The sequence below is a fragment of the Emydura macquarii genome, unplaced genomic scaffold (genome assembly GCF_026122565.2).
Source record: "Emydura macquarii macquarii isolate MOO-44397 ecotype Brisbane River unplaced genomic scaffold, CSIRO-AGI_Emac_v2 contig_431, whole genome shotgun sequence".
Classification (NCBI taxonomy): domain Eukaryota; kingdom Metazoa; phylum Chordata; order Testudines; family Chelidae; genus Emydura; species Emydura macquarii.
Window position 1 is genome coordinate 12,776,059 of NW_027130568.1, and position 20,731 is coordinate 12,796,789.

At 40.8% G+C, this 20,731-nt stretch overlaps 1 protein-coding gene across 2 annotated transcripts in view; it reads left to right on the forward strand.

The window, feature by feature from the left end:
• The window catches only part of DCDC2 (doublecortin domain containing 2), a 110,894-nt gene that overhangs the window by 53,841 nt on the left and 36,322 nt on the right, over nt 1-20,731 (forward strand). For both annotated transcript variants that reach the window (XM_067537581.1, XM_067537582.1), the window contains exon 8: nt 2,884-3,067. In XM_067537581.1, coding sequence (XP_067393682.1) covers nt 2,884-3,067 — 184 coding nt within the window. The remainder of the gene's footprint in view (nt 1-2,883; nt 3,068-20,731) is intronic.

Consider the following 20,731-nt stretch of genomic DNA (forward strand, 5'->3'; position numbering starts at 1 on the left):
TTAAACTATCACTGTAAATTTTGGCTCTTTATTTATTCAGTTTATACAACTAAGGAAAATATACAATCATGACCTCATCTAAAGCCCAGTGAAGACAGTGTAAGTCTTTTCATGGCCTTCATTGGGCTTTGAATGAGGCTGTAAAAGAATTGCCTATCCCATGCACTAGGAACCCTTGACAGCCTGATTCTATACTGCCTTACACCCTATATAGCCATTTACACCTCACAGAGTCATAGACTTTAAGGGGAGGGACCATCATGATCACCCAGTCTGACCTGCACATCTATGCAGAGTGGGTATAAAATGCTGCCAAATCAGGATGGCAGTATTTTATTCCCAACTTGCACTCACTGTTCCCGGATGTAAATGACCACACCAATTGCAAGGGAGTGGAGAATCAGGCCAACAGTCTATAAGTATAAACCCTGTAGTCTGTCCCACCCACCCCACTCCCCCAAGAAGCCAAAAATATAACCAACGGAAAAGGACAAAATATTAAAAAAAAAAAAAAATGCCTTCACTCCATTCAGTTTAAATTCAATAAAATCAATAGAAGATACAAACATAAGTATAAAGTGCAGTTTCTTTGGTTTATTCACTGTATGTGAATTTCAACATTCTAGCATTTTTTTTTCATTAGTCTCATTTAACTATCACACGTCTGGGAAAAATAAGCGAGAAGATAACGAGTAATTAAGAATTTATCTACTATACAGTTTTATCCCATGTAGAGAATTAACAAAGACAAGATAAAAAATGCACAGTTGACACACTGATGCACAGTAGATGTTTTAAAACGTACAGACTTTTTAGGAATGTGCAGTATTGATATTAAATGTCTGGGGCAAGATTCTCAGCTGGTGTAAGTCAGTGAAATTCCATTGGCTTTAATAGGCACCTAAAATTTTACTGCTGCTGCTTGGAACCAACACTGTCTGATATATTATGAATTTTGGAATTTGTAGGCATTAAAAGAAAGAGTTGAAATGTAGCCATACCCTTCTTCAGTAAACCAAAAAGGCATGTTCAAATGAAATGAGGTGATATTTCTATTGGCTAAATAAAAACCAGAAGAACCCCAATGAATATTTTGTTTTTATTAAAAAATGGCTGTGTCATGATACGTGCAGTATTTTGTCAAAGCCGATGTGATTGCAGGGAAGTCCTGAGACTTTTGGTTATAGATAGGTATAGGTATTACCTCACAATTTCAGCAGCAGGGAAAAAACTAGCTGTTCTTGTCTATTCTGCCCGTGTTGGCACGTTGTAGAATTACAGGGCCCTCTAGTGTCCAAGATTTAAATTGTATGAATTGTTCAAACAGCTGCACCCAATCAAAGTACCCACTGGAATTTACTTGTTTTTTGTGATTTAACTAAATGGCATTTTGTGTGTCTGATATATATATAATCTATGCTGCATACATATTTATTGTATAACTTTTATAACGTTTATTGTGAGCAGGTTAAAATTAAGGGAAAATGTGGAAGTTACATTTTTTTCAAGCTAAGGATTGTGTTAAATTTAAATGCGGTCAATTAAAGGACAAAGTGCTTGCTGCTTAATTAGAGAAAATTATTATGTTGAAACAGTGAACACCCACAACTCCAAATGAAGTCAGTGGGAGGTGCAGGGTCTGGGCTCCCATGAAAATCAGCTTCTAGATATCCTTTTAATATACATTATCGTGTCATTATGTATTCTTTAAAAATGACTTTCAGATATTTCTTCTGAATTTGCCATAGTAAGTCTCCATAAGGAGACATGGGACAGATCGACTGCTCTGTTTCTAGATACAAAACAGACTAGTCATGGGGAGATGATTCAGAAGCATCAGGGTAGCTGGCCTCTTTCAGAGTGTCTCCAATGAAGAACATCATTGCTGATGCCAGATGTGTGCAGTACCTCTGCTGTGTGCTTTTGCCACTTAGGAGAACAAGGATCCCAATATAGTTTTTGGTCATGTGATCAATTGCTTACCAATCATGTTGATTAAACATCCAGTGGTTTTACTGGGGAGTGCGCACAAATTTACATTTGAACACTTTTGGAGGGGCACATTAAACACACACAAATGAAAAGTTTGCGTAACCCCCACCCCAGATTTCTCAGGATGCCTCTGGCAGGGATGCCCAGTAGCAAGGAGGCAGCGGTTCCCCTTGGCAGCAGCACTCTCTGTGTCCCTGCAGCCCAGGGAGGGAGGACGCAACAGGGCAGTTGGCTGCACGCTGAGCTCCTCCTCCCTCCACTCCTAGAGCTGCAGCTTCTCTTTCCCTGCTGCTGGAGTCCCAGTGCTGCTGCCTGCTTTGCTGACCGCCCGCTGAGGTGAGTCAGGGGTGGAGGCAGAGGCAACGCATCGGTCTATCCAGCAACAGGGAAAGAGACACAGCAGCTGCAACTGTAGGAGTGGGGGGAGGAGAAGCTCAGCTGGCAGCCAGCTGCCCTGCTGCTTCCTTTCTCCCTGGGCTGCAGGGACACATGGAGATGGCAGGAGGGGGCCTGTGCCCCTGCTTGCCCCCATTTGTGCATGCCCCTGGCTTTATATATGTGTATGCATATAGGAAATACAACTATGTGTGTATGCATGTACGAATCTTACATCAAAGAGGGCGCGCCTGATTTTCCTCAGGAAATTCACATAATTAATTGAGTTAAATGAACCGACTGGCTTTTTTTCTTTTTTGAGTTAACAAGTTGATGCAAGGTTATGGTTTCTTGGATTATTTTAGATAACATCTAAAAGCCTGGGGTAGCTAGTGAATATAACTGTTTTTATACTTGTTTGTATAAACTATGACGTAGATAGCTTGCAGTGAAACTTTAAAAAAAAAAAAATCTATCCTGTATTCACTAGTGAAAATTTGGAGTTATTTTTCTTAGGGAAATGATCGCCAGTCTAAATCTACTCTTGGCTCCAGTGACACAGGAGACATGGTGTCATCCCCTCAACCTCCAAAGAGAAAGGGAAAGAGAGAATATACTCAAGAGAAGATCGGTTTTTCTAACAAACCCACAAAAACGAAGCAAAAAGTAACAACCTCAATTTATGTCCTTCAAGATAATGGTGAGTACTTAGGTGAAGTGTATCCTGATGTAGCTTCCTAAACACTCAAGGCCAGATTCTGTCTTGCTTATACCAGTGAAAATCTGGAATAATTTACTGGTGTCAATCCCAATGAGGTCATCAGATTGTCAGTATACTTTGTCTGCCACATTAATTTCCAGATCAAATCATCAAGTATCAAATGTATCTGAAAGCAGCATTCACAGCCTCAGCTCAATTTATAAAAGACAGACTAAACTGGAATATGCCATATATAATGTAAGCTTAAATAATTTAGGGTCACTCTACGTTTTATGCTTTTGGTACAGGCATAACTTGTGGAAAAGCACTGTCAGAACCCCTTTGTCATTGTTCTGCATTGAAAAAAAAAAGCCAGCCTGCTCCAAGGACATTACAATGTCCCAGAAGATCCCATGCTGGCTGCCTGGTTCTGATAAAACAAAATGACTTAGATCTGGAGGGAATAGAACAAATGTAGAACTCCAATTAGCCAATAGCTGCAGAGACTAATCACACTTCAGACTTGCTGGAGGCAACTTCTGATTTGCTTCCCCATTGTGTCATGGCAGCAATTTAGAAATTTAATAATAAATGTTCTCTTTGGGAAATTGCTTTCCTCCCCTTATGCTGCAAGAGGGGTTTTTTTGGTCTAGAAAAATATCCATTCTGTACAGATGTAGTTGAGACATTAGTGTTGCTATTTTTTCTTATTAATAACGGTTCAAAAATATTAACATGGAGCAATTAATATCTGTCAACAAAAATAAATTACACTTTTCATAGTTTCTGACGTTTCCCCAAACTGCTGTTTAAATGTGCCATAATTATGCTTTATAATTTCATCATATTGGATCCAATAGTGCTTTTTGTGCATCTGCAATGGTACAGATTTGTGATTTACAAATTGTACTTCTTGATTCTGAGGAGTAGATTTGAAAATTGGCATTTAAAGATCAGTGAAACCCTTTACTCTGAATCACTTTGTGGCATAAATGTATCTTTCTTAGAAGAAGCTTGTAGAATTACTGGTTTATTTTTGTTGTGAATCTAATGCCCTTGAATTGTAGTACTGATGTTACTATAAGTTGACATAATTATCCAGCTGTTTATGGGTAATGTTCAAACTAAGTTTGTTTCTAGACAAAGAGAGAGAATTTTCTTATATTGAAAGTGACCGAGGCAATCTTACTGTCTGCCTTTCAGAACTCGCCATATCCATAGATTCCCTTTCTTGAAATTGCCTCTGCAGATTCCCTTCTTAAGAGCTATATGCCATGACTTGCAATCGGGCAACTTGGTTTAACTGATAGAAGGTAGTCGCCCTTTGGTGCACCATTCTGACATTCCAGCTGCAGTTTTAAAAGGCTCTGCCTCCTACCCGTTCTCAGTTCCCATCGTTTCACTGCTAAAAGCAGTTTTTTAAACAATTCTCTTATTCTTGATTACATCGTTTAGTTTAATACTAGAGTAGGTAGTAGTTAAAGTGGTTAAATGAGATGGTAATAAGGATTTAGTTATGGTAGATCTGGAGAAGCCTTTGAGCACTGCACTTAATGAAATAGTGTCTGCTACAGAGTAGAATATCAAGAGCCTGGAATGCCTTGCAGAAGGGTATAGCTTGCAAGAGTTCTCTTTTTTAGTTTTTGCTCTTGGTGTTAAAAGTAAGAAGAGAGCTCATCCTCTTGGAGAAGGCTTTGTCTGTTTGGCTTACAGTTTTTAAGGGCTCAGAGTCCTCTAACTCAAAATCCTCAGATCACTCACCAAGACCAGAGGAATTACCTTCTGTTCAGACAATTCCATCCTGGGTAACTTGATTCCTTAGTACCTTTTTCTTCCCAAAAGAGAAGCACTCAGTAGTGTTGGGAGATGTTGATGCAGAGGTCTTAAAGTAGCTCTCAAAATCCAGTTATACTGATCCACTCTTCTCTTTGGTATATTGAATCTCCTCCTCTGGGCCCAGATGTTCCTGGTCCTCGGTTAAGGAGTCAGTGTATACAGCCTTCTCAGATCCATGTAACTCTGACCTAGTGATTTGATAGTCTCAGATGGTCTGGAATGAGGATTTTCATAAGTAAGGGTTCTGGTTCTGGAGATATTTTTTTAGTGGGTTCCTGAATTCAAGTAGACATCATTGTAAGAAAGATAAGATATAAAACAATACCTTAGTTAAGCAACTGCTTAAATGATTACCTGTACCTCCTTTCTTAGGGTTCTTTTAATTTCAATTGCTTAACTAAAGAAAAAGGTCTTGAGAGTTGAATGTAGTTTTACAGAGTTTATTAAATATCCTTAACAATAGCAACTAATAGTATAGTATACAAGAAGGCAAAAGTAGTATTGGACTGTGATTTGGCTAACAGACTAGAAAATTGGTCAGTATTACCATTCAGGTTTTCGGGATCAAATCACACAAACAAACACTTATACTCAATTATTATCTTGGAAAGGTTTAGATCTTTGTTTGGATTTTTGAATGAGTCCCGCAAAATAGGACCTCACTTCTGCCAACTGGTTATCCGCTCCAGTGTTGCTAACAAAAAAATTAGAATAATCTAAAGCTAGATCACAAGACAATTTGGTCAGCCAATTCACCAAGATCTCCTTCCTAATGGATCTATAGTAGTCAACTCTTTTAACCTACTTTCCAATGAATTATATTAGCCTTAGGATCTGATTAACTACCTAAGATAAATTACCACATTTATGACAGAGTATATAGACTGAGTGCAGTCCAAGAAGCTTGCACACTTGATTTCATTTATGTATGTATACACCTAGAACTTGAGAGGCAGTATGAAACCATTAACTATGGTAGACACATGTACATATACAGTGTTCTACAATTCAAGTTCACAACAGTAACTTGTTCAGTTTTAAAACTACTTTACAGTACTCTTGATTGGCACTGGTTACAAAACAAAGTCACACAGTAACTCTATTGTAGTCTTTAGAGCACAGACACAGGCAGGTACACTTCTTTACTAATGAAGTACACAGTTTCAGGAAGTGGTCAGTTGACAGTTTTGGTCCAGATTTGGGGAGTGCGGAGGAACATTTGGGGGGTAGGGGCGCAGAGGGGCCCAGACCAGCCCCCAAAATGGGCGGGGAGTGTCACCCAGCCTCACTCTGCCACAGCCCCACCTCCAGCCTCGGCCCCGGCCTTGCCCCCAGCCTCAGCCCCACCCACTGCCCGGCCATGGTTTGCCTTCCAGCCCCACTCCCCATCATGGCCTTGGCCTCGGCCCTCAACTGCAGCTCCGGCCCTGGTCCAGCTCCCGCGGGGGCGCAGATGGGGTAAAGGGGGACTAATGCAAAAAGTTTGGGGACTACTACGTTAGACCTTGAGCTTTTATTCTCTTAGCCCTCTATTCTGTTTTTTCTAGAAGACCTCGGTGCCTGGAATATTCTTAAATAGTGATAACTCATAATTTTGAGGCCTTAGTTACCAAACTGTATCACCATCATAAGGAAGACTCCAGTCTTAGGCTGAGGCATATGGGTTCAAGTGGCAGAGGTTTCTTATGGCCTTCTTCTCCTCTTCCCAGGTAGAAGAGAGGTGAAAGTGGGGCAATCTCCCTGTTTCCCACTCTCCTTTTAGAAGATGGGGTGCTGGTTTGGAGTCAGATCTTCTTTTAGTGGCTAGGAAACTATAGGGATCTCTGGCCATACCTCCCTGTCAGGCTCAGAGGGAGGCCATCTCTCCTTGCTACTGTGTATTTGTAAAGGCAAGGCTTAAAGGGAAAAAATTATCAGTCTGTAGGGCTCTGGTCCCTCTAGGCAGGACAGAGCAATAAGCAGTGTCGCATGTGGGTAACGGGTCTGGCCCTCAGGCATGGCAGAGCGGTAAGCAGTCTCTTGCCTGGCCTCCTGGCTCAAGCAGACCATGGACAAAGATAGTCTAGGTGGGTAGGTGGCCACCCTGGGGGTGGGGCAGCTGCAGGTAGTAGAGGGACCTAGGCCCACCCTACTCCACCAGAGCACAGCCCAAGGCCCTAACAGTGGTGAATGGTTCTGCCACTGGGTCATTGGGGATCTTGCCAAAACACACTGAGAATTCTGGCAACACAACCAGATTAATGTCTGGTGTCTCTGGGCTACTTCCTACTACCCCTTTGCAGTGTACTGCTCTCTTGTGAAGTTCCTCCATCTCTCCGGGGTACATGGCCAGTGGCAGTCTCAGCAAATCCTCCATTTCCTTGCTAATCGTCAGACCTGGCAACTCTTCCAAGTCCTTAGCCTTGCAGAGCTATGTTTCAGGCACAGGGCTCAGCAGCAGGCAAGAGGCATCTGTCTCCTCCAGCTCCCACACATTTGAGCCACAGGGCCTGCCTTTTAAACTTCCTGCCCTGCCCCTTTGCTTCCGGTGGTGTGGGCGTGACTTGCCTGGCTCCGCCCACCATGGGGTGGATAGTGGTTTCTCCGCATCCATCTTGGAGGAAGGCCACGCCCCCTCACTACACAAACAAATGTAGGATTCTCACCTGGGATATCTCTCTTTCTATATTGGGTGCTATTGCTGTTCCACCCACTGGTAGGAAAGGCTGGGAGACCTGGAAACTCCCAACACAGGCACCAGCTGGCTTCATGTTGCTTCCATGTCAGATTCCCCTGTCTGGTGAATCTTGCATCAGATAAAGAGGAGGGTGAGCTCTGAAGGAGCTGAGCTACAATACTGAAGAGGGGGCAGGCCTTCCTCTAACTTTAGATGAAGGAGGGAGGACTGTGCTTCCCTCTCTGCTCCCCTTACTTTAACCCTAGTGTGAAGGCAGAGAAGGCCAGGTGTGAACACTGATAAATCCAAGGCTTTGCTGGTGGTAGGGGAGTGGGAGGAAGGAGATGTGCCTCTCTTCAGGTTGGACTTAGGTGGGCCCTGAAGGCTGCTGCTGTGGGAAATGACGGCAACTGAGCTCATGCCTCTGGGGAGGAGGCATCCTCATGGTTGGCCCTGCAGATGGCTGCTGCTGGAGGCACACATGCATGCAGGCACTGGTGCCCAGCCTCCTGATCATGCTCCCCCTGCCTGCTGGCTATCTGGGCTCTTTCCTGACTGGTCATGAATACTGCAGGACAATCTGAAATGGCAAGCCACACTGCAAAAACTGACCCACGTGCAGAGGCCCGTGCAAGGTAAAAATGGCTCACTAACACTTTTTTCAGAAGAATCCTGTTACTTCTTTTTCCTGCTGACATGAAAATCTGATATTTAATTAAATAATAACAACCCACATTGTGATCAGAATATGCAGCCTGTCAGACAATAGTGCCATTCAGGGTTCAAACTGAATCCTTTCTAACAGCCATTACAGTAATGATGGGACTTTGCCTGTGGCTAAATGGTACTAGGAGAGTAGTGCAATGCTAACAGAAAAAGCAATGTCTAAGTACCCTTCCTGCTAACCCTTGAACTTGCATGGATCCCCCATTGACTTGCGGGAATGGGTCCTAATATTGTAAAAACACATTTCACTGAGGCGAGTCTTTGGTAAAGGACTGTTCAGAAGTAGTTGCAGACTTGTCATTCCTACCACCAGCCATGGAATTATTTCAGTTTTCCTTAGCCCTGGTCTACACTGCTCTTAGCCCTGGTCTACACTGACTTAGAGATTTGGCGGCAGTTGACGGGAGTTACGTAAGCTATGCAGAGTAGCTTGAGTTACTCCTGTCGACTGCTGTGCTTCCCTTCTGCGCGGTGTCTTCACTGCACTACGCCGACAGGAACTGTGTTCCCGTTGACGCAGTGCTACGCTACTTGAGGGGGTGGTTTTACTCAGTCGACTTCCTGATCGATTGAGCGGGTCTACACCGACCGCTCAGTCGATCTAGAAAGATTGATCTGGCGGCAGCGACTTTGCTGCTGTTAGTATAGACATACCCTTATAGTTGTTCAGCTAGATAAAATGAAAGACTAGCCGGGAAGCAGTTGCGGGATTCTCATTATGTGACAGCTAGTTCAAGATAATTTCAAGTCATGTCATGTCTTTTAACAAGGATTACGTTATTATTCTATTTTATATTTTTACACTTATTTTTCAATTAAGTGTAACTCTACTTTTTAATTAGAAGAATCTGTTTTCATTTCAGCCACTTAATGATGCTATGGCTTCTTTTCTTCCACTTTTCTTGGTACTTGGCTCGTTTCTTGATGTATGATCATTTCTGCTGTCAAAGAGCAGTCAAGCGGAATGCCAGCATTGCTAGATTTTGATTTAAAAACAGCTGCTAGTTATGGTCCAAGACATATCATTTTATTGGAGTAGCTTGTGGCAGGTATTCTTTCAGTTAGAAGGTTGCATTGTTAACTCTCGGAAAGTAGTAGTTTTTCTTAATAAAAGGTCATTCTTGTCATGTAGAAGTTGCTTTGACATTACTACAAAAAGTCTGATCAGAATCCTGTGTAAGACTTTCTTCTGCCTATCCTTTTTATTAATTATTGTAATGCTCATGAAAGTACCTGAGAGCCCTGAAAACTTAAAGGCCTCTGTGCAATCCACAGAAGAGGCACAGCAGTGACTGCAGCAGCACATATTTAATCACACATCATTCTCCCAGTGTACTTAAACCAAGTTCTGGGGTGCCCATCTCTCTAAGGGAGAGGGTAATTCAGTTTCCCTGCCCATTTGTTTTCAAGACTCTCTGACAGTGTCAGAGGCTGGCAGTCTTTGTGTAAAAAGCCCCTTCCTGTTAGCAGGAGTTGATCCCGATGGGAAAGGGTTCTGTGGATTCTACTGACTCACTCAGGCAGGTGCCTCATTTCCCCATTTAAATATAAGGAAAGTAGCAGTACCTCTCTAGAGAGAGAATATCTTAGTAGTCTTGAGGCAGGAACCTTTGGTGACAGCAGCAACCGCCATCACCAAACCTGGGGAGAAGGCTAAAGCCAAACTTGGTTATTGGTAACAGCTTTATTAATAAAGCCAAACTCCAGGAAGGGGGTGAGTTTTTGACCCTCCACTGTGAATGGCTTTTGTTTTAAAGCAGGTTGGGAAAGGTATCTGCTCACATGCTGATTTCACAGAAACACTCCTATATTATCCTGGAAACTAAAGAAAATCCTCTTTTCCCACAAAGGCATAAAGTACACAATCAAACTTAGAGGAGAATGTGGCAACACTTAGAGAAGATAGCATTAACCATACTATAGCAGCATAGGTAAATAGTACAGGGTATATTAAATTTAGATTTGGTGCATTCATTTTGTTGCATGTCCTCTAAATAAATTCTTCACAGTACTGCTTGAGTATACTGACGGTATGGACATGGCATATTAAAATATATTTTTGACATATTATAATGAATTAATTTTCTACAGACAATTTAATCTATTTCATCATCAAAATTGAACATCTAAATGTATCCATAAGATTGCCTGTGGCATGTAACAAATATTAGCTTGCAGTCATATTTGAAATTAAGTGTGATGATATATTCAGTGACTGTTTTCCCTGGATACAATAGTGGCTTTCAGGAGGATAGAAATTACGTGGAGTTTTTAGCTAAGTTTGAAAAATTCTGTTTCTTGTCATGAGAGGTTGAGTCATTTAAAAAAATTGTGTGATGAAAATATTTCTGCTTGAGTGCATGCCTGAGCAGCATACAAATAAACGTATATTCATTGTATATACACTAACTGTTCAGGTTCTCTTAATTATATATATATAAAATGTATTAGGATTTGTTTCCATTGTGTAACGTATTATTCCAGTCTAACACATTATGCCAAGTCATGGCCAAAGACCAGATAATTATTGATCTCTTTTCATAGAAATGAAAGGCAAGCTGCTTCTTGGAAATTCAAATGCACCAGGAAACAAAAATCCTTTCAAATAAAGTGTAATAAATTGCACTCACAACATTTTTAGCATACAACCATTTGCACATGTGATTCAGGCACTTGATGTACAATTTAGGAGAGCTTCTGAAAATCAGAATTCCCTGAAAGATGAAATCTAAAACATTATTATATCACGATTATCATAGATTACTGTTTTATAAAACTTGTTATAGACTGGTGATGGTAACTTGTTAAAACCAAGACAAACTTTGATCCATGCCCCAGACCATATATAAGCTTTTCTGTCCCATTATGTACCTTCTACCATTAAATGTAATGGGCCTGATTCACGGTGCTCTGCACCTTTTATGATCATGTATACCTGTGCAAAGTAAGACTAGAACACTGTTTGATTTCAGTGGGGCTTTGTGCGGGCTCTGGGGCAAACACAGGATTAGGGCCTTTATCTCTGAAGCATACCAATGGCGCTGCAGAGATGATAAATGTTAATAAAATATCTCTAAAATATTAACTGTTTTAATAACAATAATACATTATTTTGCACTTTTTATAGTATATTTCATCTGAGGAGCTCACAGTACTTTGTAGCCTTGAATTAATTATCCTTCAGAGCACTCATGTGAACATATGATATCCAATTTACATAGGGGGAAATGGAGGCACTCAACCTTTAAATCACTTGGATCAGCTCATACAGTAGTTCAGTGGAAAAACTGGGAATAAAACAAAAGATTTCTTGGCTTCTGGTCCCCTGCTTTAGCCATTGTATCACACACTAATATCAATACTAACAGCAAGCATTAAACATTACAGCTGTAAAAGCTGTAAGTGGTAAGTTACCATAAACTCTGTCACATTTCTCTCTTAGTCTCCAATGTCTCATCTATATTTCTGTGCGCTGAAGGTGTTCATAGAAAACATTCTTGTATTTTATTTGCTAAAGAACTAAATCAGAAGCTATTGTGGCTGTTCTATCATGGAGCCTTTCAGGCTCTGTTTTTATTACGAAGGGTTTGCAGAAAAGTTTTAGATTCACTGGGGTAAGATCTGCATCCAGCTTGCAGCTAGTTATGTAGGATCTAACCAACATGGTTGCTACAAAGGAAAAATGTGTCTCACTAATCTGCTAGAATTCTTTGAAAATGTCAGTATGGTGATATGTACAAATCAGCTGATGATGATGAGAACGTAATGGATAAAGGAGAACTGGTTTATAAATTCAGAAGGCCTTTGATAAGATCCCACAGTGTGTCTACACTGCAGCTGACAGCGTGTCTTGAAGTCCCTAGACAAACGCTTGTGATCTCTATTTGAGCCTGAGCTTGGGTGGCTAGCCCATGCCGCCCCTCATGACACAATGTCCACGCTGCTAGTTTTAGTGCGCTAACTTGAGTGAAGCGAGTGTGTGTTTGTCTTCCCAGGCTGGAGGCTGGCTCCCAGCTGCAGTGCAGACATACCCTTGCACAAGGCTTTGGCAGACTAACAATATCCCATAATACCTGAACAAACCTTATGGAATTAAGATAAACTTTATTGAATTAAGGTAAACCTTATGGAGTTAGGGTTACTTTGTGCTCCATTGTGTTAAAAATGCAATTGTGTATGTGTTATTGTGGCATTATATATTCCTACTCTAGTAGGAGGGGGATGCTGATGTATTTCCTCTGTTATCCAGCCTTTGAAGCCACCCCCTTGAGAGGTTTTACATATGCTAGTTCAGACTGGATTCTCCAGGGACCAACAGACAAAGAAAGGATTTTTGGAGAAATAGCCTGGTTTTAAACTGGCTCAATACCTTCTTCCTGATCCAGCAAATGGACGGTACCCCTAGTCCACAGAGAGTCCTAATCCTTAAGGAAGGATTTGAAGGAATAGGCCTACTCAGATCCCATAAGGCTGGGTGCTAGTTCTGAGCCGAGTCTGTAATGAACTTCTGACCACAAAGGAAATCCCTTGGGTGGGGTGCTGAAGGACTGTTCCCACCAGAACCCACGTTAGAGTTAGGATGATGTCTGATAAGCTTTTTAGCTTGTGTGTCGGTTCTTTTATTGTTTTTAAAATGTTTTCTTTGTAGTGCTTTTACCTTATAAATAGGCTTGCATAAAAACGTCCTGTGTGGGTAACTTAGAACTGTAGCAATTATAGCTGTTACCTGTCTCTGAAGAGAAAGCAAGCAGGTGTTCTTGGGCAGCCTGTCTCTGCTGGGAATAACAGAGAAGGCAGGGAACTGTGCAGCCTGGAAATATCCCAGTCAGAAGGGAGTGAGATGTGGCTCTTCACTCAAGAAAGCCAACAGTTCAGGAGCTGGAAGTTGAAAGTGGGTGTCCTTTCTGGACCACTGAGGGGAAATACAGGTGCAGTTGCCCTGAATTGTGACAAAGTCTACTGGAAAACTAAGTAATCATGGGGTGAGAGGCAAAGTGTTGTCATGTATCAAAAACTGGCAAAGAGACAGGAAACAGGATACCATTAAGTGGTCAATTTTCATGATGGCAAAAGGTTAACAGTTGGATACTAGGTCTGATATTGATTAATATATTTATTAATGATTTGGAAAGGGGGGTGAGCAGTGAGGATGCAACAATTGCAGATGACAAAGTTTTTAGGTTAGTCTAGTGCAGAGGAGTCTGTAAGGAACTTCAGAGGGACCTAACCAAGGTAAGCACATGGGTCGTGCAATGGTAGATGAAGTTCAATGTTGATAAATACAATGTGATGCAGATTGGTGGGGAAAATTTGTACTACTCATACACCTTATAGGGTTCTAAGTTAACTGTATCAACTCAGGAAAGATATCTGGGAATCACTGTACCCAGCTCAATGGAGACCTCTTCTCATTGTGCAGCTGTGGTCAAAAAAGCAAGTAATATTTTACGATGCATAGGGAGCAGGATGGAGACTAATATGGAAAATATTAGGTCATTATGTAAGTCAGTGGTGTGAGCTGGTATTACTGGTATACTTTGTGCACTGCTAGTTAGCCCATATCAGAAAGGATATTACAGATTTAGAGGAGGTTCAAAGAAGGAAAAAGAATGATTAGAGACATGGAAAAACACATATGCAGAGCAATTCAAAAGTTTGGGATTGTTTACCTTAGAAAGGAGAAGACATGATAAAAATATTAAAATAATGAATGGCATGGAGAAGATAGATTAGGCACTTTTGTTCCCCCTGTGTCTCATAACGCAAGAACAAGGGGATATTGAGTGATATTAAAAAGTGGCAAATTCAAAACTAATAAAGGGAAATAGTTCCTTTCACATGACTATGGAACTCATTGCCATTGGATTCTACTGAGGCGAGAAATTTAGCAAGATTCCAAAAGGGATCAGACATTTATATGGATAATAAGCATATCCAGAGTTATAATAGTTAATGCTAATTTTGGAAGGGATATAAAACCTAATTTTTCAGAACCTAAATCAGTCTCGAACTATTAGAGATTAGGATGAGAGCTTCCTGGGGGCAGATTGTTCCATATCAGCCTACTGTGAGGTTTCTTGCACTTTCCTCTAAGGCATCTGGTGCTGGCCTCTATCAGGGACAAGATATTGGACTAATTGGAGCATGGGACTGATCCAGTAAGGCAGTTCCTATGTTCTTATTTACACACAGACTTTCTGAATAATATAGACTTTTATTTTAAATAGCTTTAATTGGCGATTTTAAGCAGTGGGTGGTGAAATATTCATTTTATTTCTGACATGAAAAAGTGTAATAGTTCTCAAATGGCATTGGCAGAAGTGAATTAAGTTATTTTCTTCCCAAGATCTCAAAAATGAGGCTTTTACTGCCTGCAGTGTAATAGTTTTCTTTTGCCATGTAAATGCAGTATCAGTCTGGTTTGCTATAGAAATGTTTTCCTAATGCCTTTTTTGGTGCTTTTCATGCTGTGAAGTAGCTGATAGGTGTTCTTGTAAAAGGTAAATTGTAGGAAATTCATATTTATAGGGATTCTGGCAGTAATTTAGGAGAATTGATGTTTAAAGTGTAGCATGCATTTATTAATGAAGAATACTGGTAAATCAATAGCCTTTTTGAGATTGAATGGGACAGTCAAATAAAAAGTAGTCTTCCTCCCCCTCCCTCCCCCTTCTGACTTACCTCAAGTCAATTATTTAACTTGTGTTAGTCTCCAGAGGTATTGCTGCCAGAGTGGGAATTGTAAATCAGTTTAAACACAATGATAAATCTAACTTTTTAATAGGTACTTTGATAGTCTCTTTGTGCTAAAATGTGGATATTTTCTTTTAAATATTTCATTATAGGACTCTTATCCTGAGGGAACTTTCCAAAAATATTGAGTCAAATTCTCTTTTGTGCACCACAAGTGGTGGCTACTGGGTTGGAAGAGATGGATTTATTGAATGGGCGGGTCAGTGCATGAACATCCCTACCGCCTCAGTTTCTGACAGGGTATCTGGCCTGTGTTTCAGGCCCTTCCCCATTTTTTCCACCAGTGACCAAAGTGGCCTATCAGAGGGTGCTTTCTGTCAGTTTATAGCTGGAATAAGGACTTGGTAGCACATAGTATGGCCATTTGCATCGTCAGAGAGCTCTGAGTGAAAGGGACTATACACATAAGTATATGAGGGCAGTGTCGGGGGTAAGGGTTACCAACGTAGGGCCCAAGTTCAGTAAAGCACTTAAGCATGTATTTAAACCCATTCTTATTCAGGACAATACATAAGCACATGGTTATCTTTTTAAGGATGTGCTTACGTACCATTGACATCAATGGGACTCTGCCCTTGTCTACGTACTCAGGTTGTACCAGCGTAACTACACTGATTTAAGATTACCTTACACTGATTTAGCTTAAACTGATAAGAAATGGACTAAAGGCATTCCTACACTCATTTAAGAGAGTCCACACAAGAGAGATCCACTGATTTAACTAAAATTAGTTTCTTAATCACTTTAGTGAAATCGGTACAATTTTTGTATGTGGACAAGACTTCAAGCACATGTTTGCTTAAAGTTAAACGTGTGATTATAGGCTGACATGGATAGGCCTCAGTCCTACAATCACACACATGCTTTCATTGTCTTCAGTGAAACTGATTGTGGGCTTAAAGTTAAGCATGTACATACGATTTTGGATGATCAGAGCCTAATATACTGTGTCTTCAGAGATTAAACTTTATTCCAAAACTGAAATACATAAACTACCACACAAGTCATCTGGAAAACATAGACATTCATTCAGTGTTGCTATTTAACATTTAATGGCAATTTTCTCACATGTGCCACTCTCTGAATTCTCATTCAACAGTGTGGAATAAACAGTTCATATTTGATATAAAACAATTTAGTAGTAGAGGAGTAATATAACCTCTACTCTTGGAATGAAAGTCAACGAATCCAAGAAAGTATATCATCCTTGAACACATCAATTGTTTGTGGTTGGGCTATCTTTCACAGAGACTTTTCAGCTTCATGTCAGTTATTCAGCACATATTTGTTAAGGTTATAGCATAGTTGAGATAAAATATAAGCCAAGACATAAAAGCAACATTAATTTGGGCATATATGTATTATTTCCTGTTTTGCTGGTTAAAAGTGTAATTTAAATATGTTTATACATACATTATAAAACGTATACTCCAAAATATAGAAGATACACATATAGTTGACTTAATATTGCTACAGAAATTTTTGCATATCCTGTGATTTTCTATTGATGAAAGCTTAAATGTTGCATTAATGTGGTAGCTTTTTGCATTTAATTTCCTTTTTTAAAATAAACAATTTTTAAAATGTGACTATGTGTAAGGGTTCTTCTCCGCCGCCCCTCTGCTTCGGCCCCCTCTTTGGCCCCCTCAGATGACTCCAAAACCCTCTTGTTTAGCAATCCAGTGCAGTTTATTTACAGCGTGCAGTCCCACCGCCTTTTTATAACACACAGCTTGGCTAGCTGCCTCAGGAGCTTCTGCAGCCAGATAGGCAGAGCCTCTGCTCCCCTTCCACTCCCCAGCTTCTCCTCCCCCTACTTCATTCACCTGGGCCTGTTTATAGCTCCTGTTTAATTAGGCGGACAGCTGTTTCCTTTGCAGCAATCAGGTGCAGGAGTCCCTAGCCAGCTCCAATTTACCTCTCTCAGTTGGGGCTGGTGTGATGGAGGGCTGGTTAAGGGGTTGCTGCCCAGCACTCTGTCACACCGTGGTTAATAATGTTGGCATTTAAATGGCCTTAACTAGACTGAAATCCACATCTCACTGAGATTAATTCAATTGATGCGTGTGGTAGAATTCACGCTTCCTTGAAGGGACTGGGATAGTTTAGAGTCAAGCTCCCAATCCTGCAGTTGTTACCATTGGCTTCAAGATAGAAAAAATATTTTACATACAGTAGTATTTGAGAGTAGTTACTTGATTTCCTATAATCAAAACAGGAAATACAACAGGACTCTCCTTGTTTTTGCTGTATGCAGAAATTAAATTTGTTAGTCTTTAAAGTGCTACAGTACTTGTTTTTTTGTTTTGTTTTTGTTTAACGTATACCGGTATATAGCTGCGATGGGCAGTAAATGTTTTTTATGACACCATCTATATTAGCAGACCATTGCTGAATGCAGCAAAAAATGACCCTAAAAGCCCTAAAGTTATGAGATCTGCAACCTTTCACACCAGTAATTTTCTTCTATGCCTGATATTAAGGCAGGATATTCTTATGTACTTTTGGGTAGGGTTTTGTTTGCTTTTTGTTTTAATTATTGTTTCTATTTTTTCTTTAGTACTTATTTATCACCATGGTATCTGAGTTCTCCAGGGTTATAATGCACTTAGCCGCACAACTTCTTTCTCTACTTCTCTGTCGCTCCTCTCAATTTTCTTTTTCCATCCATTTAACTACTTTTTTCTCTATTCTTCTGATCCTCTCCTTACTCTCCATCCTGTTCTGTTCTATTCTAACCTCTCCATTCCTCACCCGTCATTTTGTGATCCACGATTTCCCATCCACTTACTTTCTCATTTGCCATTGCCTCTCTTCGTACTCTGCCTTGCTCTCTGCTCTCTTCTCCTCTCATTAGGACTAGGATGCAAGTGATTTTCTACCTCTGTCACAGATTTCTTGTGTGGCTTTGGGAAGTTTGGACAAGTCATTTAACTTCCATATCTTGGTTTTCCCATTTTACAATACCATGGGTCATGGCATAAGCATGTGAATAAAATACCCATCTCACATCAGTGTTGAGAGAATCAGTTCACTCAAGTTTGCAGAGCACTTTGAGGTCCTTAGATGGAAAGTCTTATAGAAGTGCCAAGTATTGCTTTTGTTTCTCTGCTCTTCCTTATTCCATGTCTCCCTCACCATACTTATCTCCTCCGTGGTGCTGTATTCTCTCTGTCTCCTATTTCTTGGCTCTCCTCCTCTTGCAGTCATCATAGTCTCTCTTCCCGTCTCTTCCAGGACCTGTTAGACGTTTACAGACTGCAACACCTTTGCCTTGCTAGGTTGTGCTAGGCATTTAAATGGGCCACACTACCAGGGGAACTTAGTAGCTAAAAAGTGTTTGAGGTTTTACACCTTATTAAAGTCATATTTCACATCTCTGTAGTTGCTTTAGTGAAACATAGCTCTCCAGTCATGACATGAATGTGAAATATAACTTTCCTTAGGAGTTGGAAGTTATTATTTTGGCCATATCCGTTAACTATGTGTCTAAATGCTCCTTAAAAAGCTCTAACCATGGTTTTGATATTTGATTTGTGGATTATGACTTTTTAAAGCAAAAAGTAATTTACTGTGCAATTACTAGATACGTTATATTAAAAGTGTGACAAGAACTCATAAGAACAAAGAATATTGTTTTTTTTCTTTTAAGTATTCATTACAAGTTAATGCAAAGACTGTGCTATGATTGAGGGACAAGAATCTTTAATTCAGTTAAAAAAACCCAACCCAATAGGTGAACGCTGGTCCGCATTTCATTTTAAAATACAATGTCTGTGGGGTCAGTGTTTAAAGATATTGAGACTTGTTTTCATTTACTCTGCTCTGATAGTGTAGAGGAGCCTTATCCTGCCAGAATAGTGTAAATGGGGTCTGAGTATAACTGAGAATTGGGCTCACTAAGGGAAGGTCTACACTACCGCTTATGTTGCTCAGGGGTGTGAAAATGGACTCAGTGTTCCTGCTTTCCTTCCATCTTTTTCTCTGCCTTTGTGGTCTGCCTCAATTCTGTGTTTGAGAAATGTAAGAAGGGAGGTGTGAGCAGGCCTCTTTCTCACTGCCTTTTCCCCTGTCCACAAACTCAACATGATGGCAACTCTAAGATAGTGAGCCTATTCCTGTTCCAGCAGGATCTCTGTTAGATGATTGGGACCCTGGCCCCTTTCATCAGTGTTGCAGTCAGACATCGTGTTGGGGAAGGTCCCAATCATCATAGTCTGGTGCATTCTTCTGCTTTGGTTTCTCTGTTACCTACCAAATTCATCTCAAAGCAGAGGACAGGGGAAACAGTCTCTTGCCATCTGGCTGTTGGTCCCAGGGTACTGGAAAACCCAGAGGAAGAGGGTGAATAATCCTCAGAGACTGGGTCTTAACCATAAGGACTTCAACACCATTGGGGAAGTGGTGTCCTCCATCTTGAATTTCCCCACGGATATCTCCCAAGAACAACAGCCCCCTGGAAGAGGCTGTTTATGTGAGAAGAACCCTTTATTCTTTTCCCACAAGGACATCTAAGAGATTGTCAATAAGTCCTGGGAATAAGTCCTATTCTCATTCTACCCTAATGGATCACCTGTTCAAGAGGTGCTAGGAAACCCCATGTCTCTCCTGGATATAGACACTGAGCTAACATCTCTCTGAAGATATCTGCTCTTGCAGAGAGAAGGGAAGTTTCTCTGAAAGATCCTTTTGATAGGAAGCTGGAATCCAGAAGAAATCATGAATTGGACACAGTGACTATTTTGGTGGATTCAACGAGGAGCTTTATGCTTTGAAACACTCCCATCAAGTTTCCACTTCAATGGGCTTTGGAGCAGGTTTTATAGCATTAACTATTTGACAACAAGCGCTAGATCAGGATCCTCATTAGTTCATAAGTAGGTGAAGGAGACATGGGCCAGCCTCTGCTTCATTTCAAACTACATGTATGAGGTCTCCTTGGAAGTGGTCACCTGGATACTTATGAACAGGCTCAAGAGAGGAGGATCCTCTTGTTAAGAATACAGTTCAAGGAGATTTGGGCCAAGCAGAGGCTTATAACCACTCCTTATTAAAGTTTTCTGGGGAGGCTTTGCATCAAGCTCTTCAGAGCCTCCATGATGAAATGAACATCCTTTTGGAGCCCAAGAAACTCATTCTCCTTCCTGCACCAGGATCATCCAGCTACTCAGATTCCCGTTTATGTGTTGATGGAAGTCATAGTTCCAGAGGTCCCACTGAGCAAGAGTCCTGCGACATAGATCTTTGACAGCAGAAGTCCACAAAGCTGGTTAAGGAGAATTTTTGACGCCAGGGAAGCAAGGTCCATTCCTGCTTCCAGTGAGAGGAAATCTCCATTTCCTATAAAGAACGGGGGCAGATTACCAAAGAGATCTAGGTGTTATCTCTGATCTCATTAGGATACTTGTAGATTTATAGTCTTTTTTCCAAATTCTCATTGATTTGTGCCATCTCCCATCTCTTGTCAGCCAGAGAAGCAAGAAAAAACATGCCTGGACCTACATCAGAACCATCTCCGGGTGCCAATCAAGGATTGCTTTGCAGGGGTCTGTGCTCTGTTGTTTGTGATGATAAAAAGCTTGGGATGGGGGATTGTGGTTTTCTGCATCCAGTCTTAGATTTGAAGAGGTTTAGTTCTGGTGTAGCATACAGGAAAATCAAGATGGAATCACTCTGGACAATTATACCAGCGG